The sequence below is a fragment of the Sciurus carolinensis genome, chromosome 9, assembly GCF_902686445.1.
Source record: "Sciurus carolinensis chromosome 9, mSciCar1.2, whole genome shotgun sequence".
Lineage (NCBI taxonomy): Eukaryota > Metazoa > Chordata > Mammalia > Rodentia > Sciuridae > Sciurus > Sciurus carolinensis.
In genome coordinates, this window is record NC_062221.1 from 28,937,958 (window position 1) to 28,963,733 (window position 25,776).

Consider the following 25,776-nt stretch of genomic DNA (forward strand, 5'->3'; position numbering starts at 1 on the left):
AGTTTTTATTTCTTTACTTTTCTTGCTCTTTTCCTTTTGTTTATCTGTTCCCTCAGAGTCTCTTTCTCCCTTTTCCCATGCTAACAACCGACTTCTTTTGATTACACTCTCTTTTTATGATCTAGAACTTCTATATATTCTTTTCTTATCCCATTAACAGTGACATCCTACACCTCTCCTCATCCTTTTTGTCCTCCATTAGAAACTGTAGACCTTATTACAAGTCTATTTGTTATACTGAAGATAATAATTAAACTCATTCTCTTTATTATGATAACATTGTTAACATCCTCATTGGAGCTATTTGATCTAGGGTTGCATACTGTCTGAACTGGGCACTGCTAATATTGATCTCCCCCTTAAAGAAAAGGTTTTGGAAACTTATAGGGTCACTGTAAGCCTATAGGGGGGAAACTGCAATACCTCAGATCTGTACTGCTAGAGGGGAAGATACATGAATGACATGAAAAAACAAGGGAAGAAAATGATCCAAACAAATCTAGATTCTATATTAATAGAATCCAGTGACAGTATGATAGAAGAAATGTCAGAAAAGGACTTCAGGTTATACATGATTATGATGATTCATGAAGCAAAGGATGAGATAAGAGAGCAAATTCAGGCAATGAATGGTCACACCAATAAGCAGTTGAAAGAGCAACCTCAGGAAGCAAAAGATCATTTCAACAAAGAGATGGAGATTCTAAAACAAACAAACAAACAAACAAAAAACAGAAATCCTTGAAATGAAGGAAACAATACACCAAAAAAAAAACTCAATGGAAAGCATCACCAACAGACTAGATCACTTGGAAGACAGAACCTCAGACAATGAAGACAGAATATTTAATCTTGAAAATAAAGTTGCCCAAAGAGAGAAGATGGTAATAAATCATGAACAGAATCTCCAAGAACTATGGGACATCATGAAAAGACCAAATTTAAAAGTTATCGGGATTGAGGAAGGCACAGAGATACAAACCAAAGCAATGAACAACAGAACACCAAATGCACAAAATCACAACAGATACACACGAAGGCACATTATAATGAGAATGCCTAACATACAAAATAAAGATAGAATTTTTTTTTTTTTTTTTTGTGGTGCTGGGGATTGAACCCAGGGCCTTGTGCTTGCAAGGCAAGCACTCTACCGACTGAGCTATCTCTCCAGTCCTAAAGATAGGATTTTGAAGGCTGCGAGAGAAAAACATCAGATTATATATAGGGGGATATCAATATGGATATCAGCAGATTTCTCAGCCCAGACTCTAAAAGCTAGAAGGGCCTGGAACAACATATTTCAAGCTCTGAAAGAACATGGTTGCCAACCAAGAATCCTATACCCAGCAAAACTAACCTTCAGATTTGAAGATGAAATAAAATCCTTCCATGATAAACAAAAGTTAAAAGAATTTACAAATAGGGGGCTGGGGATATAGCTCAGTTGGTAGAGTGCTTGCCTTGCAAGCACAAGGCCCTGGGTTCAAATCCCCAGCACCACCAAAAAAAAAAAAAGAATTTACAAGTAGAAAGCCTGTGCTATAGAATAGTCTCAACAAAATATTCCATGAGGAGGAAATGAAAAACAACAATGTAGGTCAGCAAATGGAGGAACTACCTTAAAGGAAAATCCATTCAAAGGAGAAACCAAGCCAAGTTAAAAACTAAAAATAAGTCCAAATGACTGGGAATACAAATCATATCTCAATAATAACCCTGAACATTAATGGCCTAAACTCATCAATCAAAAGACATAGACTGGCAGAATGGATTAAAAAGAAAGACCCAACAATATGCTGCCTTAAAGAGACTCATCTCATAGATAAGGACATCCACAGACTAAAGGTGAAAGGATGGGAAAAAAAACCTACCACGCACATGGACTCAGTAAAAAAGTGGGGGTTTCCACCCTTATGTCAGATAAAGTGGACTTCAAGCCAAAGTTAGTCAGAAGGGATAAAGAAGGACATTTCATACTGCTTAAGGGACCTATAAATCAGGAAGACATAACGATCATAAATATTTATACCCCAAACAACGGTGCATCCATGTGCATCAAACAAATTTTTCTCAATTCCAGGAATCAAATAGACCACAACACAATAATTCTGGGTGACTTTAACACACTGCTGTCACCTCTGGATAAATCTTCCAAACAAAAAACTAAACAAAGAAACCATAGAACTCAATCATGCAGTCAATAACCTGGACTTAACAGACATGTATAGAATTTTCCATCCATCAACGAGCAAATTCACTTTCTTCTCAGCAGCACATGAATCCTTCTTGAAAATAGATCATATGTTATGCCACAAAGCAGCCCTTAGTAAATGCAAAAAAATAGAGATACTACCTTGTGTTCTATCAGATCATAATGGAATGAAATTAGAAATCAATGACCAAATAAAATAGAAATTACTCCAACACCTGGAGACTAAATAATATGCTATTAAATGAAGCATGGATAACAGAAAACATCAGGGAGGAGATAAAAAAATTCTTAGAGGTCAATGAGAACGATGATACAACATATCAAAATCTGTGGGACACTATGAAAGCAGTACTAAGAGGAAAATTCATTGCATGGAGCGCATTCAAGAAAAGAATAAAAAGTCAACAACTAAATGACAAAGCCCTAGAAAAAGAAGAACAGAAACAACACCAAAAGTAGAAGACAGGAAATAATTAAAATCAGAGCTGAAATCAATGAAATTGAAAAAAAAAAAAATTCAAAAATTGACAAAACAAAAAGTTGGTTCTTTGAAAAAGTAAACAAAATAGACAAATCCTTAGCCACACTAACAAAGAGAAGGAGAAGGAAAACTCAAATTACTAAAATTCATGATGAAAAAGGAAATATCATGACAGACACCACCAAAATACATAACATAATGAGAAGCTACTTTGAAAAACTTTATTCCAACAAAACAGAAAATACCGAGGACATCAACAAATTTCTAGAGACATATGCTCTTCCCAAACTGAACCAGGAGAACATACACAATTTAAACAGATCAATATTAAGCAATGAAATAGAGAAAGCCATCAAAAGCCTACCATTCAAGAAAAACCCAGAACCAGATAGATTCTCAGCCGAGTTCTACAAGACCTCCAAAGAAGAACTCATTCCAATACTTCTCAAAGTATTCCAGGAAATAGAAAAGGAGAGAACCCGACCAAACTCATTCTATGAAGCTAATATCACCCTCATACCCAAACCAGGCAAAGACACATTAAGGAAAGAAAATTTTAGACCAGTGTCCTTGATGAATGTAGACGCAAAGGTCCTTAACAAAATATTGGCAAATCGTATCCAATAACATATTAAGAAACTTGTGCACCACGATCAAGTGGGGGGGTTCATCCCTGGAATGCAAGGTTGGTTCAACATCCGTAAATCAATAATCGTAATCCATCATGTCAATAGACTTAAGGATAAGAATCATATGGTTATTTCAATTGACACAGAAAAAGTATTTGACAAAATACAACACCCCTTCATGCTTAAAACACTAGAAACAATAGGGATAGTAGGAACATACCTGAATATTGTAAAGGCTATTTATGCTAAGTCCACGACCAACATCATTTTTAATGGAGAAAAACTGAAAGCATTCCCTTTAAAAATGGGAACAAGACAGGGATGCCCTCTTTCACTACTTCTATTCAACATCATACTTGAAATAGTAGCCAGAGCAGTTAGACAGACTAAAGAAATTGAAGGGATACAAATAGGAAAAGAGGAACTTAAGCTGTCACTATTTGCTGATGACATGATTCTCTATTTATAGGATCCAAAAAACTCCTCCAGAAATCTTCTAGACTTCATCGATGAATTTGGCAAAATAGCAGGTTATAAAATCAACACGCATAAATCTAAAGCATTTTTATACATAAGCGATGAAACATCTAAAAGGGAAATGAGGAAAACAACTCCATTCGCCATAGCCTCAAAAAAAAAAAAAAAAAAACTTGGGAATCAATCTAACCAAAGAGATGAAAGGTCTCTCTAATGAAAACTACAAAACGTTGAAGAAAGAAATTGAAGACGACCTTAGAAGATGGAAAGATCTCCCATGTTCTTAGATAGGCAGAATTAATATTCTCAAAATGGCCATCCTTCCAAAGAGGCTATACAAATTTAATGCACTTCCAATTAAAATCCCTATGACATTTGTCATAGAAACAGAAAAATCAATCATGAAATTCATCTGGAAGAACAAAAGACCCAGAATAGCCAAAGCAATCCTGGGCAGGAAGAGTATTGCAGGAGGTATCACTGTACCAGAGTTTAAACTCTACTAAAGAGCAATAGTAACAAAAACGGCATGGTACTGACACCAAAATAGGTAGATCAATGTACAGGATAGAAGACATGGAGACATACCCACATATGTACCGTAACCTCATACTAGACAAAGGTGCCAAAAACTTACAATGGAGAAAAGATAGCCTCTTCAACAAATGGTGCTGGGAAAACTGGAAATCCATATGCAGTAGAATGAAATTAAATCCCTATCTCTCACCGTGTACAAAACTCAACTCAAAATGGATCAATGATCTAGGATAGACCTGAGACCTTTCACCAAATAGAGGAAAAAGCAGGCCTGAATCTTCATCACATTGGCTTAGGACCAGACTTCCTTAACAAGACCCCATAGCGCAAGAAATAAAAGCAAGAATCAATAAATGGGATAGATTCAAACTATAGTTTTTTCTTGGCACAGGAAACAATAATGTGAAAAGAGAGCCTACAGAGTGGGAGAAAATCTTTTCCACACACACTTCAGACAGAGCACTCATCTACAAAGTTTATAAAGAGCTTAAAAAACTTTGCACCCAAAATACAAAAAACCCAGTCAATAAGTGGGCTAAGGAAATGGATAGACACTTTACAGAAGAAGATATACAGGTGATCAACAAATATATGAAAAAGTGCTCATCATACCTAGTAATTAGAGAAATGCAAATTAAAACCACCCTAAGATTTCATTTAACTCCAATTAGAATGGCTGTTATCAAGAACACAAGCAGTAAGTATTGGCGTGGATGTGGGGGAAAAGGCACACTCATAATATTGCTGGTGGAGTTGCAAATTGGTGCAGCCACTCTGGAAAGCAGTATGGTGATTCCTCAGAAAACTTGGAATGGACCCACCAGTTGACCCAGGTATACCACTCCTCGATTTATACCCAAAGGACTTAAAATCAGCATACTACAGTGATGCAGTCACATCAATGTTCATAGCAGGTCACTTCACAATAGCTAGATTGTGGAACCAACCAAGATGCCCTTCGATTGTTGAATGGATAAAGAAACTGTGGTATATATTCAGGATGGAATATTACTCAGCCATAAAAAAGAATAAAATTATGCCATTTGCTGGTAAATGGATGAAGTTGGAAAATATCATGCTACATGAAATAGGCCAAGCCCAAAACACCAAAGGCCAAATCTTTTCTCTGATAGGTGCATGATGATATATAACGCGGTGTGGTGGTGGTGGAGGGGAGAGAAGAATGAAGGAACTTTGGATAGTGTAGAGGAAAATGGTGTAGGAGGGAGTGGGGGATGGAAAGATAGTAGAATCAACAGACAGTATTACCCTATATATATATGTATGATTACACGAATGGTGTGAATCTACATTGTGTACAACCATAGAAATGAAAAGTTGTACCCCCCCCCCAAAAAAAAAAAAAAAGAGTACAAGCAACAATAGGTGTTGGCAAGGATGTGGGGAAAAAGGTACACTCATACATTGCTGGTGGGGTTGCAAATTAGTGCAGCCCCTCCGGAAAGCAGTGTGGAGAGTCCTTAGAAAACTGAATGGTACCGCCATTTGACCCAGCTATCCCACTCCTTGGCCTGTACCCAAAGGACTTAAAATTAGCATACTGCAGTGATACAGCTACATCAATGTTCATAGCTGCTCAATTCACAATAGCCAGATTGTGGAACCAACCTAGATGCCCTTCAGTTGATGAATGGATAAAGAAACTGTGGTATATATACTCAGTCATAAAGAAGAATAAAACTATGGCATTTGCAGGCAAATGGATGAAGTTGGAGAATAGTATGCTAAATGAGATAAGCCAATCCCCAAAAAAACCAGAGGACGAATGATCTCGCTGATAAACACATGATGATACATAATGGGGGGTGGGAGGGAGGCAAGAATGGGGGAAGAATGGACTATATGGAGGGAAAAGAGGGGTGGGAGGGGTAGGGGGATGAAAAATAACAGAATGAATTAAACATGATTACCCTATGTAAATGTATGATTACACAAATGGTACGCCTCTACTTCATGTACAACCAGAGAAGCAAGTTGTACCCCATTTGTTTACAATAAAAAATAAAAAAATTTAAAAAAAGGAAAAATTTGCATTCCATGATTTAGCAGGTCTGGGAATATTAAAGAATATTAAAGAGGAAAGTTTTACTAATTGGTACCATAACCTTTCAGGAAATTTGGAAGACTTCTTATCTGGAATGATAAAAATTGGAGGAAACATGAATGTGAACAGAAGTAAAATTATCACCTTAAGTAAATTGAAGTTATAAAGAACCTTTTTTAAGGAGATATTTTATTTTTTGTATTGCCTTTTTCTATATTGTCTTAATTTCTTTGGTTAACTAATTAGTGGTTGAATATGGAAGAGTATGAACTGACTCATAAATTGATCTTTACGATACAGAGTTTTGTTTTCAAAGATTTTTGCCAAAAGGGGAGAATAAGAACGAGCATGTGACATAATGACAACTAAATGTCGCTTTTTTGTTTTGCAGTTCCAGTTCCTAGCAGATTTAATAGACGAGTATCAGGTATGTGTTCTCTTTTATTACATACTTCTAAAACGCATCTTTTAAATAAAAAGATAAGCATTATAAAATGTTAGACTGAAATTAAAATTACTTATGGTTCCTTCATTTCATTTTAAGTTCTGAACGTATATGTATAATTTTTATATTGTTATGATTATTGTGGTTTCTGTTTGAAATTTTTTTTTTTTTTTGGTACCAGGAATTGAACCCAGGGGTGCTTTACCACTGAGCCACATCCCCAGCCCTATTTTGTATTTTATTTAGACACAGGGTCTCCCCGAGTTGCTTTGCTGAGGCTGGCTTTTGAACTTACCCCATTCCTACCTCAGCCTCCCAAGCTGCTGGGATTACAGGCATGTGCCACTGTTGAATTTCGTTGGTTAACAGTTTTCCATGATTATAATTAGAACCTCTTAAAAACTAGTTTACCTATCACTATTTCTGTATTCTGGATTATCCTGCCATTGCTTCTCTTGCACCTTTTGAATTACTTGAAATTAAAATAGTATTCTCTGGTCTGAGATAAAACATCGTCTTAGCTTTTACTGTGCTTACTTTAGAGATAATCTACAAAGTAGGCTGCAGGATAAAGGTTACCTGCCTGTGGTTCTTTTCAATCACCCATCTCAATAATACGGAATTTAGATGTAAAATAGTACCTAAGATCATTTTATTTGGCATTTCTTTGGTTGTTAGCAAAAATGAATGCTTTCCAAATATGAGATGTCTTTTTTGTATTTTCTTATATGGGACTAGTTTGGTAATATTTTTGCCATTTGTCTTTTATTGTCCAGATTGTATTTTAATTAAGTTGGAATAATCTTTCCAGATATTTAACCTTTTGAAAAAAAGAAGTGTTTTGGTACTGGGGATTGAACTGAGGGGTGTTCTACCACTGAACTACATCTCTAGCCCTTTGTTTTATTTGAGACAGAGTTTTTCTTAAGTGACCAGTGCTACCTTGAACTTGCAATTCTCCTGCCTCAGCCTCCCAAGTCACTGGGATTATTGGTATGTGCCACCATGCCTGGTCCTTTTGAAGTTTTTTTTTCTTTTCTTTCTTTGCAGTACTGGGGATTGTACTCAGGTCCTCATGCATGCTAGGCAAGCACTATACCACTGAGCTACATCCCTAGTCCTTTTTTGAAAATTTTAATCCAAAATTTTCCTGGTTAGTCATGCTGTTTATTTTAATTTTAATTTTATTATTATTTATTGGTTTTGGTGCCATAAGTTGATCTCAGGACCTTGTGTATGTTAAGCACGTACTGCTTGGGAATTTGAAGCAGATTATAAATTTAGGTCAGCCTGGGCAATTTAGAGAGACCTTGTCTCAAAAATTAAAAAGGGCTAGGAATATAGTTCAGTGGTAGAACATTCCTGAGTTCAGTCCCTAGTACTGCAAACAAACAAACAAAAAACCACAAAATAGTATCTCGAGCTGGGGATATAGCTCAGTTGGTAGAATGCCTGCTTCATATGCATAAGGCCCTGGGTTCAATCCCCAGCACCACACACACACAAAAAAACAGTATCTCAAACACTGCCTGGTACATAGAATGCATTTGGTAAATAGATATCAAAAATATACATTATTAAAAAATGATTGCTTCTAAATTAAGAATGTCACCCATTTTTCATAGAGCTGATAAATATATTTTCTGAAAAGTTTCTCAAAAAGACTTTTTGTTACACGTACATCCCAAGCCCTTTTAATTTTTTTATTTTGAGACAGGGCCTTGCTCTGTTGCTTAGGGCCTCATTAAATTGCTGAGGCTGGCTTTGATTTTGTGATCCTACTGCCTCAGCCTCCCAAGTTGCTGGGATTATAGGCGTGCACCCCTGTGCCTTGCTGGAAATCCCTTTTCTATTCCTTAATCTTTTTTTTCGAGCATATCAGTTTATTTGCTTTTGGAAAGCCTTTGCTAACATTCTATACCAAAATCTGTTGAGAAGAGATTGAAGAATGTATTTTTATGTGTGGTCAGTCGCCTGAGAGGAAATAAAGTATGGCTCTTCCAGTTCTGTTTATTCTTTTTTTCCCTCCAAAATATTAGTGATATCTGTTCATACCTGTGGAACAGATCTGGTAGATGGAGAGTTCAGTGACTCTTCTAGAGGTCACTGATGGTGTTGATTCATAAATTGCTGCCTGGTCTTCAGTCCTTGAACTTTGCAGAGATCTCACACAAGTACAAAGTATTATCCCTCCTTTTTAGATTTTACTATCTTATTGAGAATTTAAAACCTTTTAGTTGGGGATGGTTTTGTAAGTTAGTGGTAGTGTACTTGCCCAGCATACATGAGGGCCTGGGTTTGATCCCTAGCACCACAAAAATAAAAATAAAATAAAACTTTTCAGCAAAGAAATGTGTGGTTGACTCTCCCTTCTTAAAATATAGAAGAAAACTTTTTTCCGACCATTCTCTCTCCAACCATCACCCTTTCTCTCCATACCTTTACAGAAAATCTAATTTCTGTGCTTCTGTTCTCTCTTGGACCCATTCTAATTGGCCTTTTTCTTCCATATCTAACCCAGACTGTCTTTGTTATTGCTCACTCAACGTTCGTCAGACCTTCATTTGAAGTATACATTCTCAATAAGCTTAGCCTAAGATTAATCCCTTTCACCAAAATGTGCACACACAAACTGATTCATTCTCTCCCGCTCCCTCTGTCCCCCATTCCTCTTTCTCTGACTCTCTCTCTCTCAGTCTTACTGTCTCTGTTTCCCTTCCTTACTTTATTTTACTGCTTTTTCTAAGGTCTGTCTGAACTTAATATTTTGTTATTTTGCTCTCTATACTAGAGTGTAAATAAAAATTCTGTTTTATGCATTGGTATGTAGTTAGCACTTTGAGCAGTATGAGTAAATATGGATGAGTGGGTAAATGAAAAGGAAAAGAAGGAAGGCATCAGAAATCAGAGTTTACTGTAGGAAGAAGAGATCTAGAAATACTTCTTAGGGTCTGGGATTGTGGCTTAGTGGTAGAGTACTTGCCTTGCACGTGTGGTGCACTGGATTCAATCCATTTATGTGGGCACCACATAAAATGAATAAATAAAGGTATTATGTCCATCCACAACTAAAAAAGAAATACTTCTTGGAGACAAAAATTATACTGAGGATTGAAGCATGTGGTTATTGTTTGGTTAGTACCAGGAAGAATGCAGTCTAGATGCATTCTTAGATTGAAGGGGGGATGAACTGTCCCTGGCTGCTTTGGCTATAGAAGAAAAATAAAGTTAGAAACAGAAGTAAGGAATGGAAATCCTAATGTGACCCAAGAACTTGAGCAAAAACTAATTGTGTGACCACGTGTTCTGTGTCAGAACTGCAGAAGAGACTTATAATAACTCATGGTGACTGAATGAAGAACAATCTAGAACTTAAAGCAGCATAGAAAAGGTAGCAGTTAGAGTCTCCTGTGAGCCCAACTCTCTATTTTAAATATTATTTACCCTTTATGTGGTTCTGGTATTGTTATCCCCTCTTAATATTGAAGAAATCAAGGATCAGGGATATCAAGGTAAGTAGATGGATGGGTCCAAGCTCAGACCTCAATCTATGTCTCTTCAAAGGCAGGCTGTCTGCTGCTCTCCCTTGCAAAGCACTGCAGTTGAAAAATTGGTGCCTTTCAAGTTCTGCATTGTAGCAGAAGAACAGTCCTCTATATCAAGTGGTAAATATATTGAATGAAGAGAGTTTATGAATTCTTTTAAGTTTGCTTTCTTGATATAGTCCTAAATTATTTTTAACTGTTTTTGAGTTTGAAATGTTAGTCTGATTCTATTAATTTCAAAACTTCATTCATCAGAAAAAGAAAATGTTCATTTATTAAATATGCATTGAACTTCAAAGCCCACTACTCAGAAATCTGTTAGCATTATGTCACATTTAAACAGTGAGTATAATGAATCTAGTGGTGACTATGACAGTCAACAGGATAGTTCACTGAGAATGTGGTACCACGTCAGTCACTGGTTTCTGAATGGTGGATATTCTTTACTAGATATTCCTGTCCTGTAAAGCTTACATGTATACAATATACTAAAGTACTGAGTATGCAATATTTTTTCTACCCATAGTTATCTTAAACTGAAATATTACTAAGTTTGCATAAAATAATTTAGAAACCTGGTGTCGTAGACTGAATTGTGTCTTACCTTTAAATTTATATATTGAAGCCATACCAGTGTGATTGTATTTGGAGATAGGGGCTTTAAAGAGGTAACTAAGGCTAAGCAACGTCATCAGGATGGGACCCTAATCTAGTAGGACAGGTATCTGTATAAAAACAGGAACAAGACACCAGAGTGGTCACACACAGAGAAAAGACCATGTGAGGAAACAATGAGAAGTCAGCTGTCTCCTAGCCAAGGAAGAGGCCTCAAGAGAAACCAAACCTACCAGTACCTTGACCTTGAACTTCCAGCCTCCAGAACCATGAGAAAATAAATTTCTGTTGTTAAAGCCGCCCAGTCTGTGGTGTTTTGTTCTGGGAGTCCCAGCTGACTAATATGCCCAGGATATATCAACTATTTGCTGGGGCAAGTGGGTAGCACAGGGCTTTGGGTATGTGACCAGGATCTGTGCTCATTTTTTTGTAGAAATGAAAGTTGTTTTTTTTTTTTTTTTTCTCACAAGTAAATATTAACAATTCTCATGTCTTCCAATTAAAATTTGGAAGAAATTGTGCTGGATAATGTGTTTTCAGTTTGTACAGTATCCAATTACTGACTAGTGATATCTGCTGGAGAACTACAGCAAAATTTCCATAAGCAAGGGGCTATGGCTATTGTTTTTATCTTCATTTTCAGTAGGTTTTGAGCATCTTATGATACATTGTATGGTTCTTAAGGCAGTATATACAGGATAGCACAGACTCTGGACCTTTTCCAAGTAACTTGTGCACTGAGACAAGCTCCCTGATACCAGAACCATTAGGGCAACAAATCAAGTTGACACTTAAAAATGGATTTGGGGCTGCCAGTATTGCTCAGTGGTAAAACATGTGCTTAGCATCTTTGGGGCTCTGCGTTCAATCAAAATAAAACTATTTTTACAAAGAAAATGAGGGAAGTAATTTGGGACCAGGAGGACGTAGAGAAGTTGGGTGACAACAGAGAAAGAAGGGAGAGGGAGGAGAGAACAGAGTTCAGACGGGGGGGCATTATATTATGTGAAATTAGCTAGTGTTAGAAGAACAAATACAAAGGACGTATATCTATTTTATATGACATATCTAAAAGTATTAAGGAGCCAGGGGTAAAGCACAGTGGTTGGATGCTTGCCTAGCATGTACAGGGCCCTGGATTTGATGTCCAGTGCTTAAAAAAAAAAAAAAAAAAAAAAAAAAAAAAAAAAAATTACTGGGCTCGGTAGCATTCACTTGTAATTCCAGTGACTCAGGAAGCTGAGACAGGAGGATCACAAGTTTGAGACTAGCCTCAGAATTTAATGAGGCTCTAACGAAACTAGCAAGATCCTATCTCACAACAAAAAGAACTGGGGATATAGCTCATTGGTAAAGCACCCCTGACTTCAATCCCTAGTACCCACCCCTGCAAAAAAAAAAAAAAAAAAAAAAAAAAAAAAAAAACCTCATATAAACAATAGAATGTTGGTTGCTAGGGACTGATGATGGGGGAAGTGCCAAATAGCTGTTCAACAGGTATACGGCTTTAGTTATGCAAGATAAACAATATTGTGTTTTTTTGTTTTTTTTTTTTGTTTTTGTTTTTAAAATAGCATTTATTTTTTAAATGTTAATGTGTGCATTACAGGAAAAATAAAAACACAAGCAAAGAACAAAGTCATTCAGTCACAAGCAGCTTAGTTGGACGTGTCCCTCCAGGTCGTGCATATACATGCACAATATCCCATTTGTGATTGAGATTGTAGTGTGTATCATGCTTTTCCACACATCATGAATACTCACCAATTCAAAATCCCAAAGCTACATGAGTATTTTTGATAACCAAGAATACACTATACCAACTCAATCTGTTATCCTTTCTTGGGGACAAAAATTTCATTGAAGACAGAAATGGCAACAGGCCTCTAGGATAGACATATTGGCAGAGTTACAACTAAAATAATGCATTCCCTTAATGCTCAATTTAAAATGAGACAAAGCAACAGGATACACCAAGCTTGTTTCATTACCAAATTTCTACTAAAGTATTAGCAAGAATGCATGTTCCCAGTGAATTAAAGTATTCCTATAGTACAGCCAGAAGGTGCACACACCAGTGGCTCACATGGAAATGTCAATCCTTGAGCACTTGCTCCTGTCTTTCCCTGTGTGCGCCCCTGTGCCCCTTTGCTGCCAGCCTAACGAGCAAGTCCTGATACACAAAGCCCAGAGACAAAGCAATTCCATGTCCCAGATGCATCTTTTCTATCAATTATAACTAAAAGTTATTTACAAATTGGCTAATTCACTAGCTCTACTTTTTATGATTCAGTTACCCTCAGGACATCTAGAAAGCTTAGATGTTGTGAAATAAAGTATGAACTTTGTGCACAATAAACACAAGTACTTTACCAAAAATGCATATAGATCTATGGTTATAATCTAAACCTGCCTTCCAGATATGGAGCTACTAGCAAAGAGCACGTCCCCTCACCCTTTCTCTTCTCCCTCAGCACCATTTCAATGACTAAATTCAGGACTACCCCTAGCTCCAAGAGGTGGATTAACAAGGGTCATTCCCAGAAGACAGTTCTTCCTAAAAACTAACAAGGATATTTATGTAGGGATTATTTTGTTACTTCTAACAAACTTTGGGCATTAGGACTTATCCTTTAATACCCAGCAATACTAACTAAAATGCACATATAACAGTGGCTAGACAATCGGAACTAATCTAAGGGCACAGAGTGCTTCTCTATGCATACTTTCTCATTCCCCCACCCACCACCCAGTGAATCTTCCACGTATTCTCCAAGACATCAAGTTCAACAATTCCATTCTCCTAAATGGCAACCATTCCTATACAGTAACAAAAAATACTTAAAAGGCATTACTTTAGTCCTTAACTTTTACCATGTGTTGTGCACCTTTAAACATCTAGAAACACTAGATGTTTCCAACAAGGACCTAAGTTTTAAACTATACATACAGTAGCACTGAATAAACTGCAACTTACTGAACAAAGGCTACACTCTGAAGCAAAACCCCCTCTTTTTAAAGGCTAGAATTTGAAAGTGTCTTCCAAACAAGAACATTCTGGCCTAGAACCCTTCCCCTTCTAGTTTCTTATCAACACAGGGGTCAGATATATGCATCTGTAATGCTGAGAGATGACTAACAATTTCACTTCCTAAGTGGTTTTAAGAATAGTCTTTCCTATGAATTTAACATGAAGCATACTCAATGTGTTAGTTTACTAACTCTACTTGTCATACACTGGCAACCTGTTTAACATCTAGATAGACTAGATGTAAATTAGGACTTGTGTCCTTTATATACACTATTTACATAGTAAAACAAAACTCAGATATAAGAGACAATGGTCAATCTTGCTTCACAGAAAATACGTTGGTATAAAGCCCTTTGCATTTTCTTTTCCTTCTTCCTCCCTGAACAGCACAAATACAACGTGTACTGCTCAGAGAACTGTTTTGATCATTCCATTTCTAAAAGACAGTTATTTCATTATGGATTTTAACAAAAAGATATCTACAAAATGTTTTATTTACTACCTCTACTTTTAACATACTTTGTGCACTTCTAAACATCTAGAAAGACTAGATGTTTCAAATAAGGACTTAAGTTTGTCCACTATGTACATAGTAGTGTTAAATAAACTACACACATGTAACAATGGTTACATCTGAAAGTGTCTTCTAAGTAGGATCACTCTGGCCTAGAATCCTTCATTTCTTCCACTTCTTTCTCCCATGTCACATGTGCCACATCTGAGTGTCACATGATGTTATAATTTTACTTCCAAAAGTCCTTTTCAGAAGACTGCCTTTCTATGAATTTTAACACAAAGTGTACAAAATGTGTTAGTTTACTAACTCTACTTTTGTCATACATTGGCAACCTCTTTAATATCTAGAGACTAGATATTATAAAATTAGGACTCCTTTGTCCAGTATATATACAATATATACAGCACAGCAAAGTTAAATGAAATGCACATCACAGGGCAATGGGTAAGCTGAAGTTTTCTAGCACACTCTTAACAAAACATCCTTGCAACTTCTTCCCTCCCACCTCCCTCAACCCAGTGAACAAGTACAGACAGTATTCTGTTCAGAGGTGGCTTAACAATCCCAAACAGTATTTCCCATCACTTTTTAAAAGCTATTTACAAAGTTTTAATTCTACCACTTCTACTTTTAAATATATCAAGCACTTCTAAATATATAGAAGGACTAGATATTCCACATAAGAACCTGTCCACTATGCACACAGCACTGGTAAATAAAATTGCACACGTAGCAATGGTTAGAATCTGAGGTATTTTCTAATATGACCATTTTGTCCTTGAACCTTTCTATCCCCGCATCCCTCTCTCTTTCAGTCCAGTGGACAATTACAGGCATATGTAACGCTTAGAGATGGCTGAACAAATTCATATTCAAAAGTCATTTACAGAGGACAAGCTTCCCCATGAATTTCAATACAAAGTGTACAAAATGTGCTAATTTTACTAACTACTTGGTCATACACTGGCAACCTCTTTAACATCTAGAGACTAGATGTTGCAAAACTGGGACTCATTTGCCCATTATATACACTATATACACAGCAAAACAAAATGCATGAAACAAAATTGATGTCTGAAAATCAATATTGTGTTATGTACTTAAAAATTTGTTATGAGGGGAGAGCTCATATTAAATCTTCTTACATTAATAAATAAAGAAATGGAGAAGAAAGTAAATTAAAATCCAGTTTTGGAAAGTTGAGGCATTAATGTCTTTCCACAAACAGAAACATTAATAATTTTAATGAAAGCTTTCAATGTTTGACTTTAGGGTTTTTTGTTCGTTCATTTTTTGGTCTGGGCCTTGTGCATACTGAGAAAGTACTTTTCTACTAAGCTACTTTTTCAGTCCCAGCTACTTTTGTTCAAATTATAGTGCTATATCTAAAGGCTTGAAGACTATAATTAATATTTGTTGCCTCAGTAATATTAATATCTAAAAATATAAAAATTAGGTAGTTGACAAAATACTGTCTCCAACATTGAAGGAAAAGCAACCCTAGAAGTAAACTTGCCCAAGATTAAGTGTCATTATCAGTAAAATTGTATCAGTCTTATTTAAAGTTTATTTTTAAATTTTTTTATTTTTAAAATTTTTACAGACTGTATTTTGATTCATTGTATACAACTTTTCATTTCTGTGGTTGTAGACAGTTTAATTTGTTTAACCATTTAAATGAAAACTTTCATACATAAATAAAAGTTGAGAGAGTATATTCATGCATCCATTTCCTAAAGTGAAGGTAGGTTTTTTTTAACGTGGATTATTGTAAGTAGATATTTTTAAGTCTTAAACAAGGAATAACTGTTTAACATGGTATCTGTTCAGATGTCCTTGATGTAGCTTTCCCAAGCTTCTACCAGAATAACCTATGAAGATGCAAAAAGTAGTAGCAGAAATAGTTGAGGAACTAAGATAAGTGTCTGCCTTAATCTTTTGGGACAGAACTGAGATAAATGCACCCTGACTTCATCTCCGGGAAACAGTAATGCTTGGAAAAAGGCAGTGAGTTGTTAACTCTATTCCATTATTATTTCCCTGACTCAGTGACCAAGACCCATGCAGCCTCCCTGCAGAACATTATTTGCTGCTATTTCTGGGACTGAAATGGTGTCTTTTCTCACACTATTTCCCCCTAACTTTCTGCATTTGTTTTAAGTTACTGGGTCCACATTGGAAGGCAGGGTATTAATGCCATTATAGCATAGGGGGCATGGTTCATACAAGTAAAGTATTAAGGCGGGGGAGGGAGAGTCCTGTGTACAGAACATGCTGGAAGCTACCATTTCTGAAGTATTTCTTGAATTCAGAGAATCAGTGAGGAAGGGAAAGCCTGGATATATATCTGAACCAGGAATGCAGTAAGTAAATGTCTTCAAGAAACTGGGATTTAAATTGGGAGTGTATATCAACTTATCCTCTAGTTGAAGATACATGGAGTCTTTTGGCCATCATACAAATTAATTGATATTAAAGTCAAGAATTTTTTTTTTCCTTGCCTGGTAACAGATGAGAAATCTTGACAAACTAATACAGGGCCTATGAATGAAGTCACAACAGATTAAGGATATGAGAGGAATGAAGACCAGAAAAATTCACTACCAAATTCTCTACCAAAGACTTAATATGAGTGCAAGAAACCATTACCTTTATGAATTCTGAATAAGTAGAATAGGCTGAGGAAACTCAATTCAATATATAAAGATAACAAAAGAGCAGTTGTTAAGGACAAAAATCTGTGATGGAGGGCAGCATTGAAGAACAGTTGTCAAAAGAGCTAAGTTAAAGAACAGAACTAAAATAACAATAACTAGTATTCCTGAAAACCAGAACAAATGAAACTGAAGTAATGACAGTAATAGTTCAAAGAATTGGTGTTTTCTGCATCCTTATTGTGAGCCAGGCACTTGAGTATTCAGAAGGAAATTGCTACTGTTAGCTCCTTTGTGGGTGAGGATTTGCAGTAAATCACCTCTGGGCACTCAACTGTTGTAGATAGAGAAGATTTATTAGAAGAAAACTTTCCCAGCCCGGCAGGGTGGTGCACACCTGTAACCCTAGTGACTTGGGAGACTGAGGGAAGAGGATCATGAGTTCAAAGCCAGTCTCAGCATCTTATTGAGACCTTCTCTCTAAATAAAATATGAAAAGAGGCTGGGGATATAGCTCAATGGTTAAGTGCCCCTGGGTTTAGCTCCTGGTACCAAAAAAAGATGAAGAAAACTTTCCCTAACTGTAATGATCTATACTGTAAAGAGGGAACAGGTTTGATTTGTTGCATTCTGAGTGACATCAGTGATCACATCTAGATCATTTTTGAGAAAGCAGTTTTGTTAGTACAAACCCCCTTTTTTTGGGTACTGGGATTGAACCCAAGAGTGCTTATCCACTGAGCCACATCCCCAGCCCTTTTTTTACTTTTTAATTTTGTTTTTAAATATTTTTTTAGTTGCAGATGGACACAGTACCTTCATTTTATCCATTTTTATGTGGTGCTGAGGATTGAACCCAGTGCCTCACACATGCTAGGCAAGCGCTCTACCACTGAGCCACAAAGCAGCCCTCCTCAACCCTTTTTTATATTTTATTTAGAGACAGGGTCTCACTGAATTGCTTAGCACCTCACTAAATGCTGAGGCTGGCTTTGAACTCATATTCCTCCTACTTCAGCTTTAAGCCATTGGGATTATAGCACCACCACACCCGGCCTCTTTTTAAAAATCACTCGTAATTCATTGTATATTTGCCAGTAATACCACAGGTAAGATTTTAAGATATGGATTTATACAGACATCAGTAGTCCTAATCCTTCTTTTCATTCCATATTTTTTAGAAAAATGAAAGCTGGTTTTTATTTTATCATCAACAGCCATTCTTTAAACATGAACATGCATACGTAATATTCTACACATACATCACAGTTAATGTTAATTAATAAAGGTTAAACACACAACATACATCCTTTAAAAAAAAAAGTCAAAATGCAAACTTAAAACTTTAAACAAAAGTCTTAACTAATTTAAAAAAATGTTTGTGTTGGGTACCATTTGTACAACACAGTTAATTTAAACATTTTCATTTTGGCTGTACATGAAAAAAGCAACAATAGAAAATAAAAGCATTGGAGGTTTTTGAATAGCAGAGTAGGCAGTTTTGCCCTGAAGGAGAAGCAATATTAGATACTAGTTTTCAAAAAAAATCCACATTTAAAAATATTTAATTCAAGTCACAGAATTTTTCTCAGTAGAGAACCCAATGCAATGCATAATTAGCTGCCTTAGATGGCCTGTTTGAAAGACAATGTCCCCTCAGAGCATAACTTTACTGATTTTGGCACAGAAAAGAAGTCTTAAGAACAAGAACATGATTAAAAAAGAGAGAAGAGGAACCAGGGAAGAAATAAAAGCAAGAATAAGTGAGATAGTAATTGCAATCACTAAAAAACTGCATTCTCAGTCACTGCAGAATACTGTCTTCTGTCTACAGCAGGTGCTTACTCCAGAATGGTTATTGCAGCTTGAATTTAATTTGCTTGGAGGTAGTCTCATCATTCAAATGTTTTGTTGTTTACCTGAGCGCATTTAGAAGATCTTCTACACTATTAGGAGGTTAGTCCTTAAGAACTTTCATACAGGGCTGGGGAGATAGCTCAGCTGGTAGAGCGCTTGCCTTGCAAGCACAAGGCCCTGAGTTCGATCCCCAGTACTGCAAAAAAAAAAAAAAAAAAAAAAAAGAACTTTGATACAGCCTATCATATCAATTTTGGAAGTTTTGGCAAATGCTCCCACTGAATGTATGGAGTGGGGTCATAGAGTATTATGATACCCACCATTACCCCCAAGCAGAAGGATACTGTCTCTTCATTTGTAAATCTGCTTCTATACTCCAGTTTCCAGCATGACTCTGCATACACTAGTCATGGTGCTTAAACAGTCTGTGGTATTTTCTATTGATAAATTTTTATTCTCTGATACAAATTTTGTTGTAGCATCACTTAAGGTTTTCAGCATGGGGGTTGCCTCAGCATAAAACAGACATTCGATTTGCCAATTCATTATTTAGTTCATTTTCTCCTTCTGCTGGAACATTATTAATCCTCATACGATTCACCGTTCTTCTATAGTAACTGAAATCATTCTGTATGACAGAATTTGCCATCTTTTGAGTTCATCAAACCGGAGTGTGAAGTGAAGAATTTCTGAAAACTGTTTAGCAAGAGCCTGCTGTCACTCTAGGTGCTGGGTAGGAGAATACAGGGTTAGGGTTAGGGTTAGGGTCAAGGCTCCCAAAAGGCCTCTTAATGCTGCTTCTTACCTCTGAAAAAATTCATAAAATTTCTTTAATTTGCTTACAAGTGGAACGACTGCACCTCACGACTTCCCTTGCAACTTCTCATCTACTGGATTTTGGATTGCCTCTTGTATTTCATGGCCAGCTCCTCTGTATGACTGCAAGTCCTCCAAGATGCCTTCTACATCTTTCAATACTACATTCACCTCATTATAAATTTCCTTCTCAGACTCTGTAGGCTGGGCATTTTTAAAAATCAAGGAAAAAATTTGGCCCCTGCTGAAGATCTGTGCGTGTCAAAACTTTAAGAAGATTCCCCATGTTAAGGTACACTCTTTGAGCCTCTAGGCTCTCAGTCCCACTCCTCCGCCCTCCTCGAGCCGCGGCGGTGGCTCCTCAACGGCGCTAGGGGGAGCCCCGGGCCCAGAGCGGCGAGCTGCGGCGGCCAGACCTGGAACCCCTCCACACCTTCCCTTGTGGCGGAGCCGCGATCAACTAGGTGGCGGCGACAGCAGCGGTTGCTCCAAGTTGACTTCATTCCATATTTGTATACTTCTCCAATAAAAAAAATCAGTGTCTTTCCTTATAATGTAGTACACAGAAGAATTTTAGAATTGCTGTCCCATTGCTATTCAGAGTTGTTTTTCGTGGTTGGAATATATCTACTGAAAGTGGTTGGCTCAATCCCCAGTACCACAAAAAGAAATTTTTAGTGAAGTATGATGGCACAGATCTGTACTCCCAGCTTACTCAGAAGGCTAAAGCTGGAGGATTGTTTGAATTTAGTTTTTAAGTTATACCTGCACATAATAAGTCTGAAGTATTTTAACTCATTTTTTGGTTAATTACCTTTGTATCTCTTGCGTTTATAGTATGTATATTTTGTACTTCATGGTTTTTTTTACCCCTGCTTCATAACACAGCAGAGACAGCACCTCTTTATTTTTACTTGCAGTACCATAAGATTTAGTAGGTGATGCTTATCGTCTCTCTCTTATTTTGCATCACCATTTTCTAGAGAGCTGGGTTTTCAGTATCTAAGGGAATACCTAACAGTAGTAGGTACTTTACTATATGTATTAATTGAAAGAAGGAATTTAAAAGGATCATTAGAACTTTAGAAAACAGTGAATAAGAATAAATTATGTTCATTTACTATTTTTCCTAAAATCACACATCTCTATTTCTTCTCTCCAATTTTAGTCTGTGCAGAGACCTATAACCCTGATGAGGAAGAGGAAGATACAGATCCAAGGGTAAGGACTAAAGCAAAAATTATGTAGAATTGCATTTCCCACTATCTCCTTTCTTCTACATACCAAAATCTAATCATGCTGATGATTAAATATAAATTAAAATCTCAACAAGATGTTATTTTTAATTTAATTTTTATCTTTTTTGGTACTGGGGATCGAACCCAGGGGAACTTTACCACTGAGCTACATTCTCAGTTCTTTTTATATTTTATTTTGAACCAGGGCCTCACTACTTCCCAAGGCTGGCCTTGAGCTTGTGATCCTCCTGCCTCAGCCTCTTGAGTATGTGGGATTACAGGCATGTGCCACACGCCTGGTACCACTTTTTATCTAGCAGATTTAAAGCAGCACTGTTTAAGCATATGATGAGGAAGAACCTAGGTGTACCTGTCAGAAACCTTAAACATGATGAAGCCAACTGATTCAACTGTTACCCAAAGGGGAATTTAGCCCTAATAAGCAGTTGGATCTCTCCTAAGAATATACAAATAGAGATCATTGTAGTGTCGTAATGGTGAAAAATGGAAATAAGCTAAATAACCCTAAATAAAGAAATACCAAGGATTAAACCATGTTATTATATTCAAGTCAACAATCTGTAGCCATTGAAAATGATTATATAGGACAGGATAATGGCATAGAATATATGTTTTATGAGGTACTTTTTAAGAATATTTTGTAAAATAAAAATTTAAATGTATTTGTTTTTATGTATATACAGATAATTATATCTGAAAGGGATATATACCCTAGATGTTGACAATGGTTGTAGTAGACTGTTGTTAATTTTGGTGTGCTTTTTAAAAAAAACTCAGTTTTTAAAACTTTTGTACAGTTAACATAAATTACTTTTATAAAAGCAATAGTTTTTGACTACCTACTATGAATGCAAGTTACTGTTTAATCCTTATGGTAGTTAAATCCTTAACTTATTTAATCCTTATGACAACTTTAATTTGCAGATACCACTACTACTGCTAATAAGTTAATACTTTAACTTTAGCTTATACAGCCATTGATTATTTACCATCTTTACTTAGATGTCAGTAGACAATTTAACACAAACTCCAGGTTTCCCTTTAAATATTCTTTTCCCAGTTTTCATTTATGGCAGCTCCTGTGTTCATTTGCTTGGACCCAAAACTTTGGGGTCACCTTCATCTTATTTTTTTTCCCCATACCCACATCCAATTTTTTGAAAATTCCTATGTCTTCAGAACATATTCTGTACTTCTCAGCACCTCCAGGTCCACCACCCTGGTTCATTTAGCAACTAGTATATACCTTTAAAAACATTAGATTTCCTCCCTAGTTATCTTCAAATCACCCATGTGTTGCTAGAGCAAATTCCAGTTTCTTTATGATTTATAGTGAACTGTTGATTTGAGCATCCTTCTCTCCCCAAACCCCACACCCAGTCACCTACTTTTTCCCTTTCACTCTGCATCAGTCACATCTATTTCCTGGTTATTTTTCAAACTTGATATTCACTCTCCCATCATGAAACATTTTTACTTGCTCTTCCCACAGAGCGTGATTCACTCCCTTAGGTTGTACTCATTTCCTTGAGATATGTCCACATTATTACTTGAATGAGGCCTAACCTGTGGCTTTCCCCATCCTCACCCCCTTCACACTTCTTGTCTCCCTTCCCTTAATACTCTCTAACATATTTCTGTACTCATTAAATGTAAGGATATGTATTTTTGCCTATGAGTTCACTGCTGTGTGACCAGAGGTAGGATGGTACCTGAGTTGCTGCTCACTATGAGGACCTTGAGGCTCCTAAGGGACAGTTGTCTTGCTGCCAGTCACACAGCCAGCAGATGGCTCCAGGGTCATGATCTTCACCCCTTATATCACATTTCCCCTTCACATTCAGGATACTGCTTGGTAGAATTAAAATTATAGAAAACATGCTTCTAATTTTTCCTACCTTTTTAAATATATTTTTAGTTGTCAATGGATCTTTTATTTTATTTATTTATATGTGGTGCTGAGTATCAAACCCGGGGCCTCACATATGGGGCAAGTGCTCTGCCACCAAGCCACAACTCCAGCCCCAATTTTTCCTACCTTTTAAAAAAATTGTTTTTGTTGTTGTATCTGTACACAATACCTTTACTTTATTTTTATGTGGTCCTGGGAATTGAACCCAGAGCCTCACATGTGCTAGGCAATCACTCTACCACTGAGCTACAACTCTAGCCCCAATTTTTTCTTAATTTTTAGGAGAAAGAGATATACCAATTTTTTTTTCTATTCATTTTTATTATAAACAAGTGGGATACATCTTGTTTCTCTGTTTGTACATGAAGGAGAGGCATACTGTTTTTGTAATCATACATTTACCTAGGATAATAGTTTTTGATTCATTCTGTTATTTCCCCTCCCACCCCTCTTATCCCTCTATACAGTCCCTCCTTCCTCCATTCTTGTTCCCCTCCCCCCCCCCGATATACCAGTTTTTAAGCAAGTAAGTTTTAAATGGAATAAACCATTTTCCCTGGCTTTATTTGGATTGATAGGTGATTCATCCTAAAACTGATGAACAGAGATGCAGACTTCAGGAAGCTTGTAAAGATATTCTTCTTTTCAAAAATCTTGATCAGGTAATAATGATTTAAAAAATATTTTTGTTATAATGATCTTTTAATTTTTTCCTATCTGTCTTTTAAAGTTTATAACATTTTAGCCATAGTTGTATGAAGCATGAAACCTTAGATTCATTTTACTTAACAAATGTTTTATTATGTTGACCACTATAATGTGGATGTGATTTTTCACATGACTTTTAATATTTTTCTGATCTGCTTTGACACTTCCTCCAAGATAATGCTGGTAATATGAGGACCATGTGATTTAGTTATGTTGCCAGAAAATGCTCTGGTCTGCATGACTCTGGCCTGGCTTGGGTTGAAGGACCTGAATTTATGCTACAAATGGATTGATTTGTCCAAACATGCTGTTGTATAATTCTCTTCACTAGGTAACAAGTTAACCCATTAGAATTGTGTGAATTTTTTTTTTTTTTTCCATACCTCAGGTATTGGGCTTCTGCTGCTTGGTGAAGACCTTAGGCATGAAGCACCTCTTGCAAGTCATGCATGTCTACATGACTTGACATCAGATCTGTGGCCTCGCTTGTTCTCCTCCTCTTGGTGGTAGAGCTAGAGAACAAGGGCTGCCTCCTAAGGGTAGGCAACACATTCAGGTTGCTATAACAAAATACCATAAACCCGGAGGCCTATAAACAACAAATAGATTTCTCACAGTTCTGGAGACAGGGATGTATAAAATAAAAGTACCAGCAGATTCTATCTCTGATAAAAGACCTACTTCATGATTTGTGGATGGCCAGTCTTCTCTCTGTATCCTCACATGATAGGAAAAAGGAGGAAACTTGCACGGGTCTTTTTTATAAGAGCATTAATCTCATTCACTAGGGCTCTACTCATGATCTAATCACTTTCCAAAGACTCTACCTCCTTAATACTATTATGTTGGGAATTAGGTTTTAACATGAATTTGGAGGAACATAAATCTTTTGCCTATAGCAATAGGGAATCTTCAGTTTCTATTTCCCTACTCTAAAGGCCACATGCTAAAGCCATATTCTTCTTCATGTTTGAATGAAACTCCATTTTATAATATATATATATATATATATATATATATATATATATATATACCAGATTTTCTTTTATTCTTCTTATGCTTAAGTGAAACTCCATTATGTATATATACCATATTTCAATGGATGAATGCATCTACTGACAGGCATCTAAGCTGGTTCCATTATTCAGCTACTGTGAATTGTGCTTCTCTAAACACACCAGGTATGCATGTATTGCTGTAGTATGATGACTTTAATTATTTGGGATAAATATGAGAAGTGATAAAACTGGGACATGTGGTAGTTCATTTCTAGTCTTTTTTTTTTTTTTTTTTTTTTGGTGCTGGGGATTTGAACCCAGGGCCTTCCTCATTTCTAGTCTTTTGAGGAACCTATACATTAATTTCCACAGTGGTCATACTAACTTATAATTCCCCCAACAGTGTAAAAGTGCTCCTTTTCCCCCACATTTTCTTCAGCATTGAATACACTAGTCTGAAGTTTGACAAATGCATACGCAGGTATTAAGATACAAAACATTACCACCATTCCATGCCTTTTTTTTTTCTTTTTTTGCGGTACTGGGGATCGAACTCAGGGCCTTGTGCTTGCGAGGCAAGCGCTCTACCAGCTGAGCTATCTCCCCAGCCCCATTCCATGCCTCTTAATGATCAATTCTTATCTCCCTCCTCCAGAGGCAACTACTATTTTCATTTATTGCATAATAGACCAGATTGCCTGTTTTAGAATTTTATATAAATGGAATTGTACGTTTGGGCATGGTGGTGCATGCCTGTAATCCCAGCCACTCAAACTGAGAGAACCACAAGATCAAGGCTAGCCTGGAAAATTTAGCGAGCCCCTGTTTCAAAATGAAAAATAAAAAGGGCAGGGGAGGGCTGGGCTTGTGGCTCAATGGTAGTGCACTCACCTAGCCCTTGTGAGTCCCTGGATTCGATCCTCAGCACCACATAAAAATAAAATAAGGGTATTGTGTTCACCTACAACTAACAAAAAAATTAAAAAAAAAAAAAAAAAAGGACAGGGGATGTAGC

At 36.6% G+C, this 25,776-nt stretch overlaps 1 protein-coding gene and 1 pseudogene across 1 annotated transcript in view; one reads left to right on the forward strand and one right to left on the reverse strand.

Moving 5' to 3' along the window:
• Positions 1 to 25,776, forward strand: part of Prkar2a (protein kinase cAMP-dependent type II regulatory subunit alpha) — an 84,236-nt gene that overhangs the window by 19,416 nt on the left and 39,044 nt on the right. The window contains exons 2-4 of the mRNA XM_047563469.1: positions 6,796 to 6,831; positions 21,053 to 21,105; positions 23,634 to 23,717. Of these exons, the coding sequence (XP_047419425.1) occupies positions 6,796 to 6,831; positions 21,053 to 21,105; positions 23,634 to 23,717 (173 nt within the window). The remainder of the gene's footprint in view (positions 1 to 6,795; positions 6,832 to 21,052; positions 21,106 to 23,633; positions 23,718 to 25,776) is intronic.
• LOC124992558 (CYFIP-related Rac1 interactor B-like) lies at positions 19,067 to 20,170 on the reverse strand (annotated as a pseudogene).